Here is a 15,766-nt window from a genome sequence, read left to right as displayed (position 1 = left end):
GGCGATCGAGCTTACAGACTTGCTCTTCCTCCTTCATTATCTGGTATACATGACGTTTTTCATGTATCGATGTTGCGCAGATACATGCCGGATGATTCTCATGTCATTCAGCCTGACGAAGCCGAGTTAGATCAGACTCTGAGCTATATGGAAAGACCGATCCAGATTCTTGATCGGAAAGAGAAACAACTTAGGACCAAGACCATTCCGCTTGTAAAGATTCAATGGAGTCGTCATGGAATTGAGGAAGCAACTTGGGAGACAGAGTCTGAGATGAGGCAGAAACATCCCGAGCTATTCATATGATGTGAGTCTTCCTTTCAATTTTGATTATACTATTTTGGGTATACTTGCATGATTACTTGCGTACGGGTTCGAGGACGAACTCTTGTCTAAGAGGGGGAGAAATGTAAGGCTCGAGAATTACCAGTATCATTGATGTTAGACTTGTAGAAGTAAGAATGCATGAATTATGGGATTTTGAGCGAGCAGGGCCGAAGCCACACCGCACCCGCAGGTACAGGAAGGACCGCACCCGCGGTGCATTGAGAGGAAATTGGTGGATTTGTGCGAAGCAAGACCGCACCCGCGGTGCTAACAAGACCGCACCCGCGGTGGTGAGATCGCACCCGCGGTCTAGGTGCTGCAATTTTAGATGAATTCGCCGTGAGAACAGCGCACCCGCGCTCCTGAGCTACCGCACCCGCGGTCATACGTGTTATTTGAAAAAATATAACATGTGTCCTTGGCCATGCAAAGTATATGAGTTGTCTTCTTCCCTTTTCATTTCAGAATTCATGGAACCGAGAGAAGCCAAGAAGAAAGCTCCCATTCTTTTGATCTTAAACTTATGATTTTGAATGATATAGTGATCCGATTTTAATTCCGAGACCGGATTTGTGTTCCTCTCTTTGAAGGCTACAAGAAGATGTAAGTATTTCTCATTTCCAACATGGTTTGAAATTTAAGTGTTGGGGAAAATCAGATGTAATGGTTATTTTGTGTTCTTGAGATTATGAACATCGTAGAAACGTAAACGGATCGAGTTTCAGACGCCGTATACTATTATTCGAAATTTCAGCATGTATTATGTTAAGATTGTACAGATTTCAGCTTATGTATTGAGGTGTTGATGAGATGATGAGTTGATTGTGATTGAGTATGTTATTGTGAGGTTATCGGTATCGAAGAAGTACGCCGTTATGCCGTCAGTTTGTACCGAGACTGATTATTGATTATTCCAAGACTTGGTTGAGTTGTGTTTTGATATAAAACATTTGTATATTGTCATTTCAGATTAGTCTTGACAGAGTGACATTCCGACTTCAAGATCTCGACAGAGATTGTGCGACGAAAGGTATAATTCATGTGGTCACGGGATTGCACAACTCGATTCTGATTTGATACGAGTTTCCCTAAATCACATACTAGATTGTTATTACATTGATTATGTAATGCCTTGTTTATTGATTTATATTCGAGTCCTGAGATAGGAGATATTGGCAGATTGGCCAAAACTAGACGTTTCGGTGTATCGACGCATGGTAGTAGATTTACGCTATGAGTAGACCCTCGATACAGATTTGACCGAAGTCTAGGAATAAGACGTACCGTTGCCCCGAGTGGTTGGGTAGGTGACAGACCGTCTTATTCACACCGGGATCCCTAGATTAGAAATGAGTCGAGTCAAGATTTAAATGTTGAATACAGATTTGTATTCTTCTACATGTTTAGATTTTCATTCATGATTACTTGATATATGCTATGCTTTTGTACATGATTATTACATTGCATGCATCCATGTTTTATACTGGGATATGTTCTCACCGGAGTTATCCGGCTGTTGTCGTGTCTGTATGTGTGCATAGCAACAGGTGGGGCAGGATCTGGGTCTCGAGCTAGATGAGAGATTGACGATAGCGTGGAGATCTCGGGCGTTGAAGATTTTTAGTGTTTCCTACTAGACTTGTATCACTTATGTTTGTAGTTGGTATCTGAACACTAGTGTATGCTTGTACGAAACAGACTTGTATGTACCTGATGTTGTTTAATTATTATAAAGATATGTCATGCTTTTATTATACATTTGACTTAATGTTAAAAGCAAAATTTTGACCCACATTTTCGAGCAAAGATCCAATTAAATCCCAAAAGAATTGAGTTAGAGTCCGGGTCCCCACAGTATCTTTGCACCGAACACGCCCGAAAATCAAATATTGTGCAAACAAAGATTTTGGCAGTAATAATAAGAAGAAATATATAAAAGTTTTTTTTTTTGCAAAAATTTGTGTGAGATGGTCTCACAGATCGTATTTGGTGATACCGGTCTTTTTTTGGTACAACCATGAGTAATTATTATTTTTTTATGCTAAGAGTATTACTTTTTATTGTGAATATCAGTAGAGTTGAGCCGTCTCACAGATAAATATTCGTCAAACCGTCTCACAAGATACCTATTTTTTTTAGGAGAAACATAAGAGAAGTGGAATTGCTGTCTGCAGTTATAGAATTGGGCAACCGTACCTGGATTTGTAGCAATCTCTTGGGCCATGGCCTAATATAAGCCTGCCCAACAACAGCAATAGGAGATGATTTGTTTTCCAATCCCCAAAATACCCTCCGAAGAGGAACAGAATCCGAGAGCCGAGGAAGTGAAGAACCTGTGATGACGCATCTTCAAATCCACCGCTCGCCGGTAGCTCCGCCATGTTCAATCGCAAACCCATCGCCGTGGTTCTGCCATATTTCTTCCTTTTCCCTGCTGAAGACATCGCCGCGCGGGATATGTACCACCACCGGCGGCGGCGGCGGCGGTGTAGGAGTCAGAACAATCAGGTGTATGGCCCACCCTAGAAGAGTGAGAATGGTGGCGAAGCAGATAATGAGGGAGCTATCAGATATGTTGCTTACCGATAAGGTTTTGCAGTCTGCAATTCTACCTGAAGTTGCTTTAGGCGCGGATCGGTATCTCTCCTCCCTCACGACAATTAGTGACGTTGAAATTTCTTCTGATTTGCAGGTACTTTTATTGCTTCGAATACCGACATTCTGCTACTTAGCTTTTATTACTAAAAAGATTCATGTACCACTGTTGAGTAGAATTCAAGGAAATAGGTTTTAGTTGAATTGCACGTTTGAAGTTGTGAAAAATGGGAAGAGATTGGTAGCTTGTTGATTCAAGCTTATTAACGTCCTTCTAATGTGTGTGCCAAAGCAGAGAACTTTCCCTTCCAATTTAAAATTTTCAGCTTTCTTTAAATAACATTCGTTACTCTTTTGTTTGGTTTAGTCGAGTATGATTGCAATGTTGGCTTTCGAGATTGTTAAATTTTCTATTATGTTTTGTGTTATCCTTTCAGTATTTGCGCAATACAGTCTAAATTTGAGAAGCAAGTGATTGATAATCATATATCTCGAAAGACCAGAAATTCATGTTGAAGCAGTAGAAAAATAACTATAAATATGTACCTAATTCATTGATAGATCAAGCGTGTGAATTATGGTAAAACTTTGTTCTTGCCAAAGGAGCAGGCAAAACAAATGGTTCTGAGTATGCGTGTATTCTGAATTATTCTCTGTCTTGGGATCATAACTCTACATATAGATATAACTTAAAGTCTTTGACCCGTGATAAAAGATTTCATTGGGTGGATTTTTATTTATAAGATGGATCATATCAATTAATTTAATATCTTGGAAACCTATGATTTAACAAATTACCTTATTGGGTTGTTTATTGGATAGCCGGTCCATGCATAATTAGTAAACATATTTGAACCTGGGAAACAACCAACACAATGTGTGTGACCATTTTTTGTGTTTCTAATATGCAGGTAGTTAAAGTATATGTATCTGTTTTTGGTGATGAAAGAGGAAAAGAAGTCTCCCTTGCTGGGCTCAAGTCAAAAGCAAAATACGTTCGCAGTGAGTTGGGTAAGCGTATGAAGCTTGCGGCTCACTCCTGAGATTCGTTTCGTAGAAGATGAATCTATTGAACGAGGAAGCAGGGTCAGATTTATAATCTATTTGATATGAATCTGTGTTGTTTATTTGATTCTTCTATGCTACTTAGGTAGTCATATCTTTCATCTACTTTTAGGATTCTTGACTGAGTATACTTTTGTTTTTCTTTAGTTGTTGATATCTACCAATTTTTCCTTCTCTTAAACTTTAGGAAGGTTTAAGTGGATAAGTTGAAGCCATTTTCCATTCTAATATCTGAATATTTTCTACCATATTGTGTTATAGATTAAACCCCAATATTTATCTGTTTAAGCGAAGAACGCATGTCTTTGATGTGCCATATGATTATGCTGATATTTACTATTTCCTCTTTGATGTTTCTCCGAAATGGTATAGTTGGTGGAAATTGGAATCACAAGTAAATAACATGAAATAATCAATTTCAGGTACTTGAAATACTGGATAGGATAAAGGATGAGAATGAGAAAAAAGCAATAGAAGGTGAAGCTGATGATTTCGAAGAGCTATCTGATAGAGGCAACAATGATGTTGAGTGGGAGGGAGATGACATTGACGATGATGGGGTCATCTATGTAAAGTAATTTTGCACAAGATTCTGACTCATCAAACTTTGGAATGTGATCGAGACCTTACTTCATAACTGGTTAGTTCTCTTGCAATCACAATGATAATACAACAACTGTTATTATGAATTCGACTTTGATTTGGAAAGAAGATTGTCAGAACTAAATATGCCCTCATCTTTGGTTATCTTGATCTCTTATGTTACATAACGCTTCACTATTTTCGCTGCTTATTATTATTATTTGCATTGATCTAGCAAATATTATAGTGTGATGCAATGGTTTTAATTGTCATTGCTGCTTGAGTGCCTCCATCGCTTCCTCTTAATGTTTGAACGTGGTCTCAAAGACAATATAGCTGAAAAAATAGGTTTCCGTTGGACCACCCGAACTATTTTGCAATCCATGGAGGAAGGTCGAAATGATTGGTATTTTCATAATATTGGTTTTTTCACATGGATTATATGCCAAAATTGCACTATTTACATGAATGAACGGCACGAAATTGTATCAAATTCCATATTTGATGCACTATCCACAAATCAAAATCACAAGAAACTTTATTTCTTTCTTCTGATGTTAATCTATGTTTGTCCACATTGTGTTAAATCTCTTCAGATATTGCATTTGTGACTTGAAGTTGAATCTTTCTTGACAGAATCAAGCAATTGCGTGTTGGAGGAAAACCCGAGCCTCCTAGAGTGAACTCAATCGAATGTGCCTCACGATGAGATTTCATGTTGCAGCATTGCTGGCTCGGCTGCTCATCTCCTGATTCAGAGTTGGTCAAATGTAACCTCAAAACAATGCTAGCTGATATTAGCACATTTATTTCGTGAAATCTCAGTAAATAATCCATTCACAAATTGTCATATTATTGTACGATGAAAATTTATAACAAAACCAATGAGATTTAAATCCAGGGTGACGCAGTAAATCTCCACAAAACTACGGAAATGATGGTGTCTCACGGATTATGGCAGCACCAATCACTATTAAGTTCGCTAATTATTTTGATGGCCTAAAACACAGAATGTGGCTCCTTCAGTGATGTTCCTTGGCTTCAGCCTTCTTTTGGGATTTTGCCTTTGCCTGGTGAAAATAAGTACGAGGTACAGAGTCAGTCTTCTTATACAATAAAGTAGCTAGCAAAAACACAAGAAGAGTGAAAAAAGAAGCATCGCATCAATATGTAAAAAGTGTTGAGGAGCATATACAAATAGCACAAGCAATGCCCACTCATACTGAACTTTAAGGTAGAAAGAGTAACATCAAATTTTTGTTGGGAAATTTCCGGATTGTGCCAGTAGCACTTAGCAACTCAAGCTACACAAACTACCTAGAAGAATCAGTCTTGATTGGAGTTGATACAAAATTAGCACTTGGTATTATTAATGTAAGATCAATGGGAATGTGATATAGTTGGGTAAGCTTCCCAGGATATTCACAACGTTTAGGTGATTCCAAACATCTTCAAAAGTTGTATCATCATGCAAACCTAAGATAAGGCTATTGACAGAATCACCAAAGCATTCGAATCAACCAGCAGAATGTGCAAATCATAAGACATCCATTTCCTACACTCACTACCATATAAATTCTTAGACGAAACTCGTGGAAATACGTAACCAAACTATATGATTAAAACCAAGAACAGAGAAGAAAACAGTTTCCATGATGACAGATTGTGAAAAACACATTTATACCTAGACACCATCCTTCCAAATCTGATGTTTCAATTGCGTAGTCAATTTGCTACTCAGTTTTGATCTTCATTAGCTTGTCCTTATTGAATTCAATTCAACAATCAATAAGCATCCTATCCTCAAACCTCTACTTTAACTATAGGCTCTTAATATTCATCTTTCCTTCCAATTTTTATCCATCCTCAAATCTTACTTCAATAACAGTAGCACGCCAGATCTATATTCTTATCAAAAGCTAATACACCCCAGCCAGCCAGCAAACAAAGTCGACACTGCACGGATCAAAATTGAAAGCGACCAAATCCAGCTCAATGAGGATCCGGGCAAATCAAAGCTAAGCAACAAATGCAAACAAAATATGCCTAATCTGGTTTTCCAGCTAACCCCCAAAAAAAAACAATTAGTACCTTGAGAATCTTAAGTTTCACGCTTCCGTAAACAATTCCGAATGAAACAGCGGAAACCCTAGCCACCTGCAAGACGATGAAATTCAGGAAAAAAATCAAGAAAAATAAACAATACGCAATATTGGTGCAAGTACACGGGAGAAAAAGATCGTGAGGTACATCGACGTTACCAAAGCCAACGTGCTGGTGCCGGAGTACGGTCCAGGAGGCGGCGCCATTGTTGAGCGTTTTCTGAGAGAAATGAGAAACAACTATCGATGACAAATTCTATCTTAAATCTTAAACAAAGAAAAGTTCTAAGAATATTAGGAGGGTTTTAAACATTTTCATTTTTTTTATATATAGTTTGCATTTATTGATTTATTTGAAGAAATGGTTATCTAAGAATAAAAACATATATCGTGTTCACAATGGCTAAAATATGTAATTGATTTATATGTAAGGATTAAAATAAGTCGAGTTTGAGTAGGATTTCATATCCTCATTTAATCAGATATTTAATTACATTTTCTTCAATTACATATATAATTATATTTTCTTCACTTTGAATTAATTCCAGTTAGACATGTATAATTACTAAATTGTTGAGAACAATAATAAAGAAAAAATAAGTACAAAATTAGGGCGTAAAAGGGAAACTGCCGGCTAATCGCCAGTGACTCTGAATCAATCAAAAAACCTTAATAATTTAATTGAAGGATTAAACACTATAGAATAATAACAAAATATTATAAACACTGGGATAATATCTATTTTCGTCCTTTTCGTTAACCGCTTTTCCCATTTCAGTCCCACATGATTTTTGACTGCGTAAATAATCCTTCATGTTTTCAAAATATTCCCGAATTGGTCCCTACCGTCATCCCAAAGTTAAGGTTAACGTTGACTTGACATTAGCGACGGTTTAATATAAACCGTCGCTAATTAGCGACGGGTTTTCAAAACTTCGTTGCTAATTAGCGACGGTTTAATATTTTCATAAAATAAAAAAAATTAATTTTAAGAGAGAAAAATTAGAGTAGGTTTAATAGACAGTTTGCGACGGATTTTACTAGAACCGTCGCTAATAGCGACGGTAAAATTATTAACATTGAAGAATAGACAGTTCAGCGACGATTTTTAATAAACCGTCGCTAATTAGCGACAGGTTTTAAAAACTTCGTCGCTAATTAGCGACGGTTTAATATTTTCATAAAATAAAAAAATTAATTTTAATAATTTTAAAAAAAAACTTAGAATCGGACTCTGCTAACAATATTAATGATCTTAACTAACACTTAAAAATTTACAAAAAATTAAAGCGAAAAAGTTTACCCTAACTCGAAACTAAAATCGTGTAAGAGAAAAAAAATTTAAGTGTTGTTAAGTGGTGTGGATGAAATGGAAAGAGAGTATTTTTATAGACAGTTTGCGACGAGTTTTGGTAACACCGTCGCTAATAGCGACGGTAATATTATTAACCTTGAAGTATAGACGGTTTTGCAATCACCGTCGCTATTTTACCAAAAGCATAAAACAAACTGTCTATAAATATACTCTCTTTCCATTTTCATACACACCACTTCACAACACTTAAAAAATTTTCTCTTACGCGATTTTAGTTTCGACTTAGGGTAAACTTTTTCGCTTTAATTTTTTGTAAATTTTTAAGTTTTAGTTAAGATCATTAATATTGTTAGCATAGTCCGATTCTAAGTTTTTTAAAAAAATTTATTAAAAGTAATTTTTTTATTTTATGGAAATAAAAACCGTCGCTAATTAGCGACGAGTTAGATCATCGTCTCTAATTAGCGACGGTTTGTAAAACTCCGTGGCTAATTAGCGACGGTGTAACAAACCGTCGCTAATTAGCGACGGTTTAATATTTCCATTAAATAAAAAAAATTAATTTTAATAAATTTTTTTAAAAAAACTTAAAATTTATTTTTTGAAAATAGTAACGGCACTAATTAGCGACGGCTTTTGAAAAACCGTCGCTAATATTTGCAGTTTTTCACAAGTCAACGTTAAACTTAACGTCAGAGTAACGGTATGGACCAATTCGAGAATATTTTGAAAACATGAAGGATTATTTACGCAGTCAAAAATCATGTGGGATTGAAATGGGAAAAGCGGTTAACGAAAAGGACGAAAATGGGTATTATCCCATAAACACTTTATCTTAACATCGTTATCCTACAAAATAACCTCAATTCTATATTAATTTCATTCATTTCATCCGACTGATAGATATATATATAAATATATATATATATATATATATATATATATATATATATATATATATATATATATATATATATATATATATATATATATAAAATAGGTGCAGTATGAATCTGATTATTTTAAGGCATGCCTCCATCCTCATTGGTGATATCCCCATTAGAGCATGTGTTATGGATGATTTGAGATATTACATGGATAGCCCAAATCAGGGTAAATTTGCAGGACGAGTTCGTCATAAACTGGGCAAGACAATTCCCGGGACATTTTCTCCCCGTGTTATCAGAGGCCCGGGATTTCATACAAGCTCATGAATGATTTCTACCTGGGCTACATCGAAAATAACACTTCACTCGAGTGCAGCAGTATGGGCTACCTTATGCTCGACAATCATTACTGTCAGAGCTACAGGAGTTGGCGGTGTGTCAGAGAAGTTACCAGATATAGGGTATGGGCAGCCATATCACCCTAATTAGCAGTTGGACACTGAAAACAAAGTAATAATGAGATTTCCTCCTATAAATAGCAGGTATGTTTTACATTAGAGAGATCCGAATATTATTGCTTCTAAGCTCTTGGTACTCACGTATATCCTCACACACATACTTTATCCTTCATCTTCACCTGCTGATTTAAACATCGGAGTAGCCACGCCGTACACCCCTCTGACGGTCATTCACGAGTTCATTTCTTTGTTTGCATGTTACTTTTTGAAGTCATTTCCCTGGCTCATCTTCCCAAACAAAACTTTCATCCGATTCGATGGATTGCCCCGACTCCACTTACTCAATTCACCCATGATCGCATCATTGACGTCGTCTGTGGGAAATTGAGCTTAAGACGTAGATATTACTCCTATGAGAAGTGCAAATCAAGATACTTCTCGAGTTCCTGGAGATGATGCACTTATCTCTGGACAAGGTGGTCTTCCGCCCACAGGACCTCCACCTGTTATTACTTTGTCCCCGGAAGACTTGGCTCGGACATATCCGTTGCAGTAGAGAAGGCCATAGCAAGAAGGGCCCCTTCTCATCAGGCTACCCAGCCTGAAGGGGAGCAGGAGCGAGAGCAAGAGGTGGGGTAGGAGGAAGTGAGGATGGAGGAGAGGGAGTCTAGTGCATGCTGGTTCTAAGTCTCCTACTGTGGCCGAGGAACTGGAAGAGTTAAGACAGAAGATGAGGGTTCTGGAAGGGCAAATGGAAAGTCGGAATCATGCTTGGATAATCACTAAAGGATGCCTTTTTGTGGATGCCATAGTCCGGGAACCTCTGTCCAGAAATTTCAAATCTGCCAAAATCAAAGACTATGATGGCATTGCTAACCCCGGGGAGCATTTGGCATGGTCATGCTGCACTATTATGTTGACAAGATTAAGTGCAAAGTGTTCTTAAACACTTTGGTTGATTCAACCTAGGAGTGGTTTGAGGGACTGACCCCTCAGAACATACAATCATTCAAAGACTTCCAGAAGGCATAAAAGGGAATCTGTCGGCTAATTGAATGCCATTGGCTTTGAATCAATCAAAAAGCTTATTGATTTAATTGAAGGATTAAGCATTATAGAATAATAACGAAACATTAGAAATAATTTATCCTAACATTGTTATCCTACAAAATAACATCAACTTTATATTAATAAGTTTATTAATTTCATCCAACTAATATATATTTTTATAATAAGGTATTTGGATGTAGTATGGATATGATTATTTAAGGCCCGCCTCCATACACACACACACATATATATATATATATATATATATATATATATATATATATATATATATATATATATATATATATATGAGGATTATCAAAATATAATTGTTGGGATATGATATATAGATTTTATTTGCTGACATATATTTCTGTTAAAACATTCACTTATATGTAATTTTTTAATTAATCGATGAGATTGTTTCAAACTTTAGACATCATTTCAAATTGAATATCTTAATTGAAAAACATATAAAGTAATAATATACAACAAGTAGGTGACAAGCCCTTGACATTCATTCCTAGTACGCAATATTTGGACTTTGATACAACTAGTTTTGCACCCCGTGCATTGTACGGATTATATGATGTATATAATATAATGATTAAAATTAGAGATAATGAGAATTTAAGTTTGTATTTAAAATATAAATAAAAAATCTAACTTAATACTGATTTAAAAATATTATGTAAAAGTATTATTATAAATTTTGGAAAAATTTCTTAAACACAACATTTGCTGTTGAGATTCTTTGGTCATTGTCACATATTAAAATTTTAAGATATTTTGGATTTATAACTCTAAATACAACTATGTAGAACTGACAATGACAGAAGACGAATTGTTTTTGCATCTGAAACTTGTGCTTTGGATTTAATTGAAGCTACATACGAGAGAGAAGTTTATCCCGTTGAAGTTATCGTGGTAGATGAAGAAGGGGGCGAGGTCTCTCTGTTCGATGTTTTATCATGAACCAAAGTCGTGTATTTTCGAACACATTTACTTTTCATTGCCGAGTTCGATGGTTTTTGGGAGGTCGGTATATGAGTCGAGGAGAGCTTTTGGTAAAATTTTACAGAGGCATCTGTGGATTGTGATGTAGTGATCGCAGTGCTTGATTCTAGTGTGGTGGCCGCACTAGGCTGTGCTAAAAAATCAGGGGTGCCATTTCAGTAGGGGTTGATCAGATCACATTATGTTGTTAGAACCTTTATTGAGCCATCACATGGTGGTAATGTTTGGCCGCCCTAGCGCCAAGGCTTCTGGACTGGGTGCGCTGGGGCAGTAATCTTTGGCCGCCCTAGCGCAAGGGATTCTGGAATTCACTGTCTTGGCCAGTGGCTTTGGCACTGGGGCGGCAATGTTTGATCGCCCTGGTGCGGGGGTCTCGAGTCCAGGGTCTCGATTTGACCTCCTCTTCATAATTTAAAACTTGAATAACATTGAAATATCTTCCAACTTCATTGATATGCATGACGAATTATTTGAAGCTTCGAATAGCAAGATTTAGCACGTCATGCTCGGCTAGATTCAGATCATACTCCCTTTCTTCAAAAAGATTTATCCTCAAATCTTGACTACCTACGCAAAAACGAAGCAAGTTAGTAATGACAAGAATTACATTATCAACATGCTTACCTTTCAACACTAGATTTTAGATGTCATCGCCCACATGCGCCATCAACGTTTTGATCCCTAACTCCATGGTTTCCTTCACTATCAACTCATCAACCTCAATATACACAAAATAATAAATGACACCAAATGATAAAATACCATTAAGCATCACAAAAATTAAGTTCCTCCCCTTCTTAGACCTAGTTAGCAGCATAAGAAAATCCATAGAAATGTACAAACACAGTTCACTAGGAGTAATATATAACTGATGCTTGATATATGAATACATTCGGCATGTCATTCTTCCATATGCAATGCATGTATCACAATCACACTCAACATGTCGTTTCATATGCAACCAACACATATAATCATGCATTATATCGATGATAAAATCACAACAATATACCTCACTAGCAGGTAACTCATGCAATGAATATAGAATGAAGAATTTATTCTCCTTAAAATTGTATTCATTATGAACATAAAAATTCTTTATTCATTTATGCTCTTTCCAACTGCCATCATCAAACAAATATGAATCATGCAAATAAGACACACTAAACGTACTATCCATACAATAATTTAACTCATCATAAAATTTTAAGTATAATGCATATAATTCATTGCCATGAATAAGTTTAATCACTTTGAAAGCTTTTTGGAAACCAAAATCAACAATATTCGAACTTAAATAAGGCAACGATTCACCACTCTCAACTCCGTGACTCCTAGACAAAATCGTTAATTCACAGTTAGACCCTTTGACATCACATTTTCATCACTCACTCCAACTTCTTGAATACAACACAACAATAAATTAAGATAAGGACGAAAGTTATATCTCATGATTGTTGCGTTGACAACTAACATTACCTCACCTTGATTACTTTCAACGTCATGCTGATCAACACATGACCTTCCTCCGCATCAATTCTTGCTTGTCTCCTTATCATGACATCTCCATAATCCTACAAGGGTGAAATAACAATGCTTGAGATTAAACCCGTGATATCATCACAATGAGAATAAACCATTTTGCACAAGGGTACATGAATGGTTTATGCAAGAATAAGCAACTCTCTATCTCACTCTTTTGGGCTTTAAAATTGTTTTTTCTTTTTCTTTGGCCTCTTTTTCTTTTTCTCTCATCACATCATTTTCTTCTTTTTGTTTTCTCTTTCTTTGGTCATCTCACTATTTTGTTATCTCGTTCTTTCGACCATTTCACATTTATTTTCACTCAATTCATGAAGTGTCAATTGAACCTCAAGGGTTCTTTTTGGATTCAATTGAACAAAAGGAAATATGTTTTTCCTCAACGCATTCATAAATCATTGTTTCATCATGTCTACTCTTCACCTCCATAGCATGCAAATTAGGCACTTCTTCTACACCTAATGATTCAGCTTCCACTGTACATCGTTTAACATCATTCGACTCATCAACTAGTGGAATACTATCATCAACAACTTTCTCAACCACAACCTCAGATTCAGGCTCAATTACAATTTCAACCACAATTTGAGGCTCAAGCTAAACGAACGATTCTAATATGCTCACCTCCTCACATGGACATTGGCTGATTTCATGTCCGACCTTCAAACACCAACAACATATAATATCACAAGTACTAGAATTTTGAGTTGTAAATGTACATTGATATTCATATTTGGTAGTTTCACGTCTCGACTCCTTCATTGGCCTAGCAATGATTTTCTCTTCCAAGCTCGTCCGCCAATTGGATGCCAACGACTCCCTATGCACATCACGTTCACATCTTCCGCCTACTCCGCTATTTCCATCACATCGCCTATCACCATCATGATCCAAATGCAATGCTTTATTCCCTCCGAATCTACTACCTCGTCTATTCTCATCACCCTGCCTATTATACATATCTTCTTCTTCACACCTCCTATACTTCTCACGTAGAGGCTTATACTCCTTCTACCACGCACTATCCAACCCTCTTAACAATGTTTGAAATTGACGATCGTTATTAATTATACCTGCAAGAAAATGTTAGTAGAAAAAAATAAAAAATAAATTTTCTTCACCACGAATCCTCACGGTCACTCCAATGAAATTCCACTCAACTCTCTTTTTTTCTTCTTTTTTTTGTCCTCATTAATATTCACGGCTTGTCACTCCAAGAAATAAACGCTCGCATAAAGTATTTTAGTCGATTTTGAGAATTCTCTCTTAGGGTATGATTTCAGGCTTTGTAGCTTGTGTGCATCAAACGCACAAGTTCAAACTTCACGACACTTGCAAACTGACTTACACGGACTGCTAAAACAATAAATTTGAATTTTTTTTTATTGTGAGAGACACTTGAATATGGCTCTCACAAGAGAATATAACAAAAAACCCAAACCAACTTATGGCAAATTTTCGAAAATTTGGTATTCTTTTTTTTTTTTGGATTACACAAGGATGGCTATGCAAACTTGAAAAAAAAATCACGACTCTGAAATTCGAGAATCTCAAGATTCACGAACACAAGAATACAATATTTCAACAAAAATCTTGCGACACAAAGGGAAAAAAGAACACAATAGACGAAAGAACAACTGATAGCTAACTTACTTGAATCAAAGGAACCTAAAGCTCTAACACCAAATGATGCGATTCTTCGACTAAGAAAAGAAAACGCGCTCAAAGACAGAGTCACGCCCTCGATTAGATGAAACAAAATGGTTGTGTTGTTCCGATATTTTTGAATCAAGTAATTTTGTAATATTCATCTCTATATTACGACGAATTTAGCAACAAATATTAATGAAGATAACAATCGAAATTCAAACGAGCCTTCAAAGAACTCGTATTTGACAATACGAGTGAAGAAAAATCGACAAACGCCACAAAATATTAAACTGTGATAAACACACGAAGGTGTATACAAAGTCAATGTGGGGACCCGGACGCTAATCATCTTCTTAATCATCTTTGGGGTTTAATTATCAATTAAGATAAACAGGGTCTAAAAATTTTTCTTTTTAAAATACACTCGCGGAAGGTAATGGCATCTACGTAATATACATATCTGTATAAACTACGTTTCAGTACAAAAATACAATAATGTACAATAGTCTTTCAATTAATCTAAGGTTCGACTACTAAATTTCAAGTAATAAAACCTATCTATATCCAAGTCCGGAATCACCACGCTAATCTTGATCTCTCCTCTTCTTCTGGACCCCGATCCTGTCCCACCTGTTGTCATGCACACATACAAACAAGACAACAGCCGGATAACTCCGGTGAGATATAAATATCCCAGTATAAACAATGTAATCATGCAAGCATATAAAACATATATAAAAGCATGATTATATCTTATCACATGTAGCATAATCAACAACATGTATCAGTACAAGTCTGTAAATAAAACATGAATCGTAATCTACGAAACATAATTAATACGGATCTGTAATTCAAACTCTAGTCTCACTATCTAAGACTTGACTCATCTCTCATTCTAATCTAGGGATCCCAATCTAATTTAGACTTTGGTATTCTGTATCGAGTGTCTGAGATAGAAGTCGATCTACATCTAAAGCTCATCGATACACCGTAAGTCTAGAGTCTTATCGGTTCTGAGAAAGACTCGGCGGTTCTGCCCTAGCTAGGCTGTCAGCCTAGACTCGGACTCTGACTTTATTCTAAGTCAATCCATTAACATATCAATCTGATAATCTGCAAATATCTATGCAATAAAATAAAGTATGTGATTTAGGGAAACTCAAGTCAAACCTAACT

The 15,766-nt window shown here is 36.2% G+C and overlaps 2 protein-coding genes across 2 annotated transcripts; one reads left to right on the top strand and one right to left on the bottom strand.

Moving 5' to 3' along the window:
• Nucleotides 1-2,606: 2,606 nt before the first annotated feature.
• On the top strand, nucleotides 2,607-5,273 carry LOC140812748 (probable ribosome-binding factor A, chloroplastic). Its single transcript, XM_073171107.1, is given in 5 exon segments — nucleotides 2,607-3,019; nucleotides 3,834-3,947; nucleotides 3,949-4,008; nucleotides 4,410-4,627; nucleotides 5,206-5,273. Coding segments are annotated over 4 exon segments (684 nt in total). The 5' UTR covers nucleotides 2,607-2,665; the 3' UTR covers nucleotides 4,566-4,627; nucleotides 5,206-5,273.
• A 67-nt stretch (nucleotides 5,274-5,340) lies between these two features.
• Nucleotides 5,341-7,006, bottom strand: LOC140812749 (uncharacterized). Its single transcript, XM_073171108.1, has 3 exons — nucleotides 6,831-7,006; nucleotides 6,661-6,726; nucleotides 5,341-5,639 (listed from the first exon to the last, which is right to left on the bottom strand). Exons 1-3 carry the CDS (start codon nucleotides 6,876-6,878, stop codon nucleotides 5,592-5,594), a joined length of 162 nt encoding a protein of 53 aa, XP_073027209.1. The 5' UTR covers nucleotides 6,879-7,006; the 3' UTR covers nucleotides 5,341-5,591.
• Nucleotides 7,007-15,766: the final 8,760 nt, after the last annotated feature.

Source organism: Primulina eburnea, chromosome 14 (assembly GCF_022965805.1).
Source record: "Primulina eburnea isolate SZY01 chromosome 14, ASM2296580v1, whole genome shotgun sequence".
NCBI classification, from domain to species: domain Eukaryota; kingdom Viridiplantae; phylum Streptophyta; class Magnoliopsida; order Lamiales; family Gesneriaceae; genus Primulina; species Primulina eburnea.
The sequence above is the reverse complement of the archived record's forward strand: the minus strand, read 5'-3'. Positions and strand labels throughout refer to the sequence as shown.

Bases quoted from the DNA above. Each gene is read 5' to 3' on its own strand.
- LOC140812749 (XM_073171108.1), bottom strand. From the start codon at position 6,878: ATGGCGCCGCCTCCTGGACCGTACTCCGGCACCAGCACGTTGGCTTTG. The intron at 6,727-6,830 runs GTAACGTCGATG...ATCGTCTTGCAG, and splicing joins GCACCAGCACGTTGGCTTTG to GTGGCTAGGGTTTCCGCTGT. The intron at 5,640-6,660 runs GTACTAATTGTT...TATTTTCACCAG, and splicing joins TGAAACTTAAGATTCTCAAG to GCAAAGGCAAAATCCCAAAA.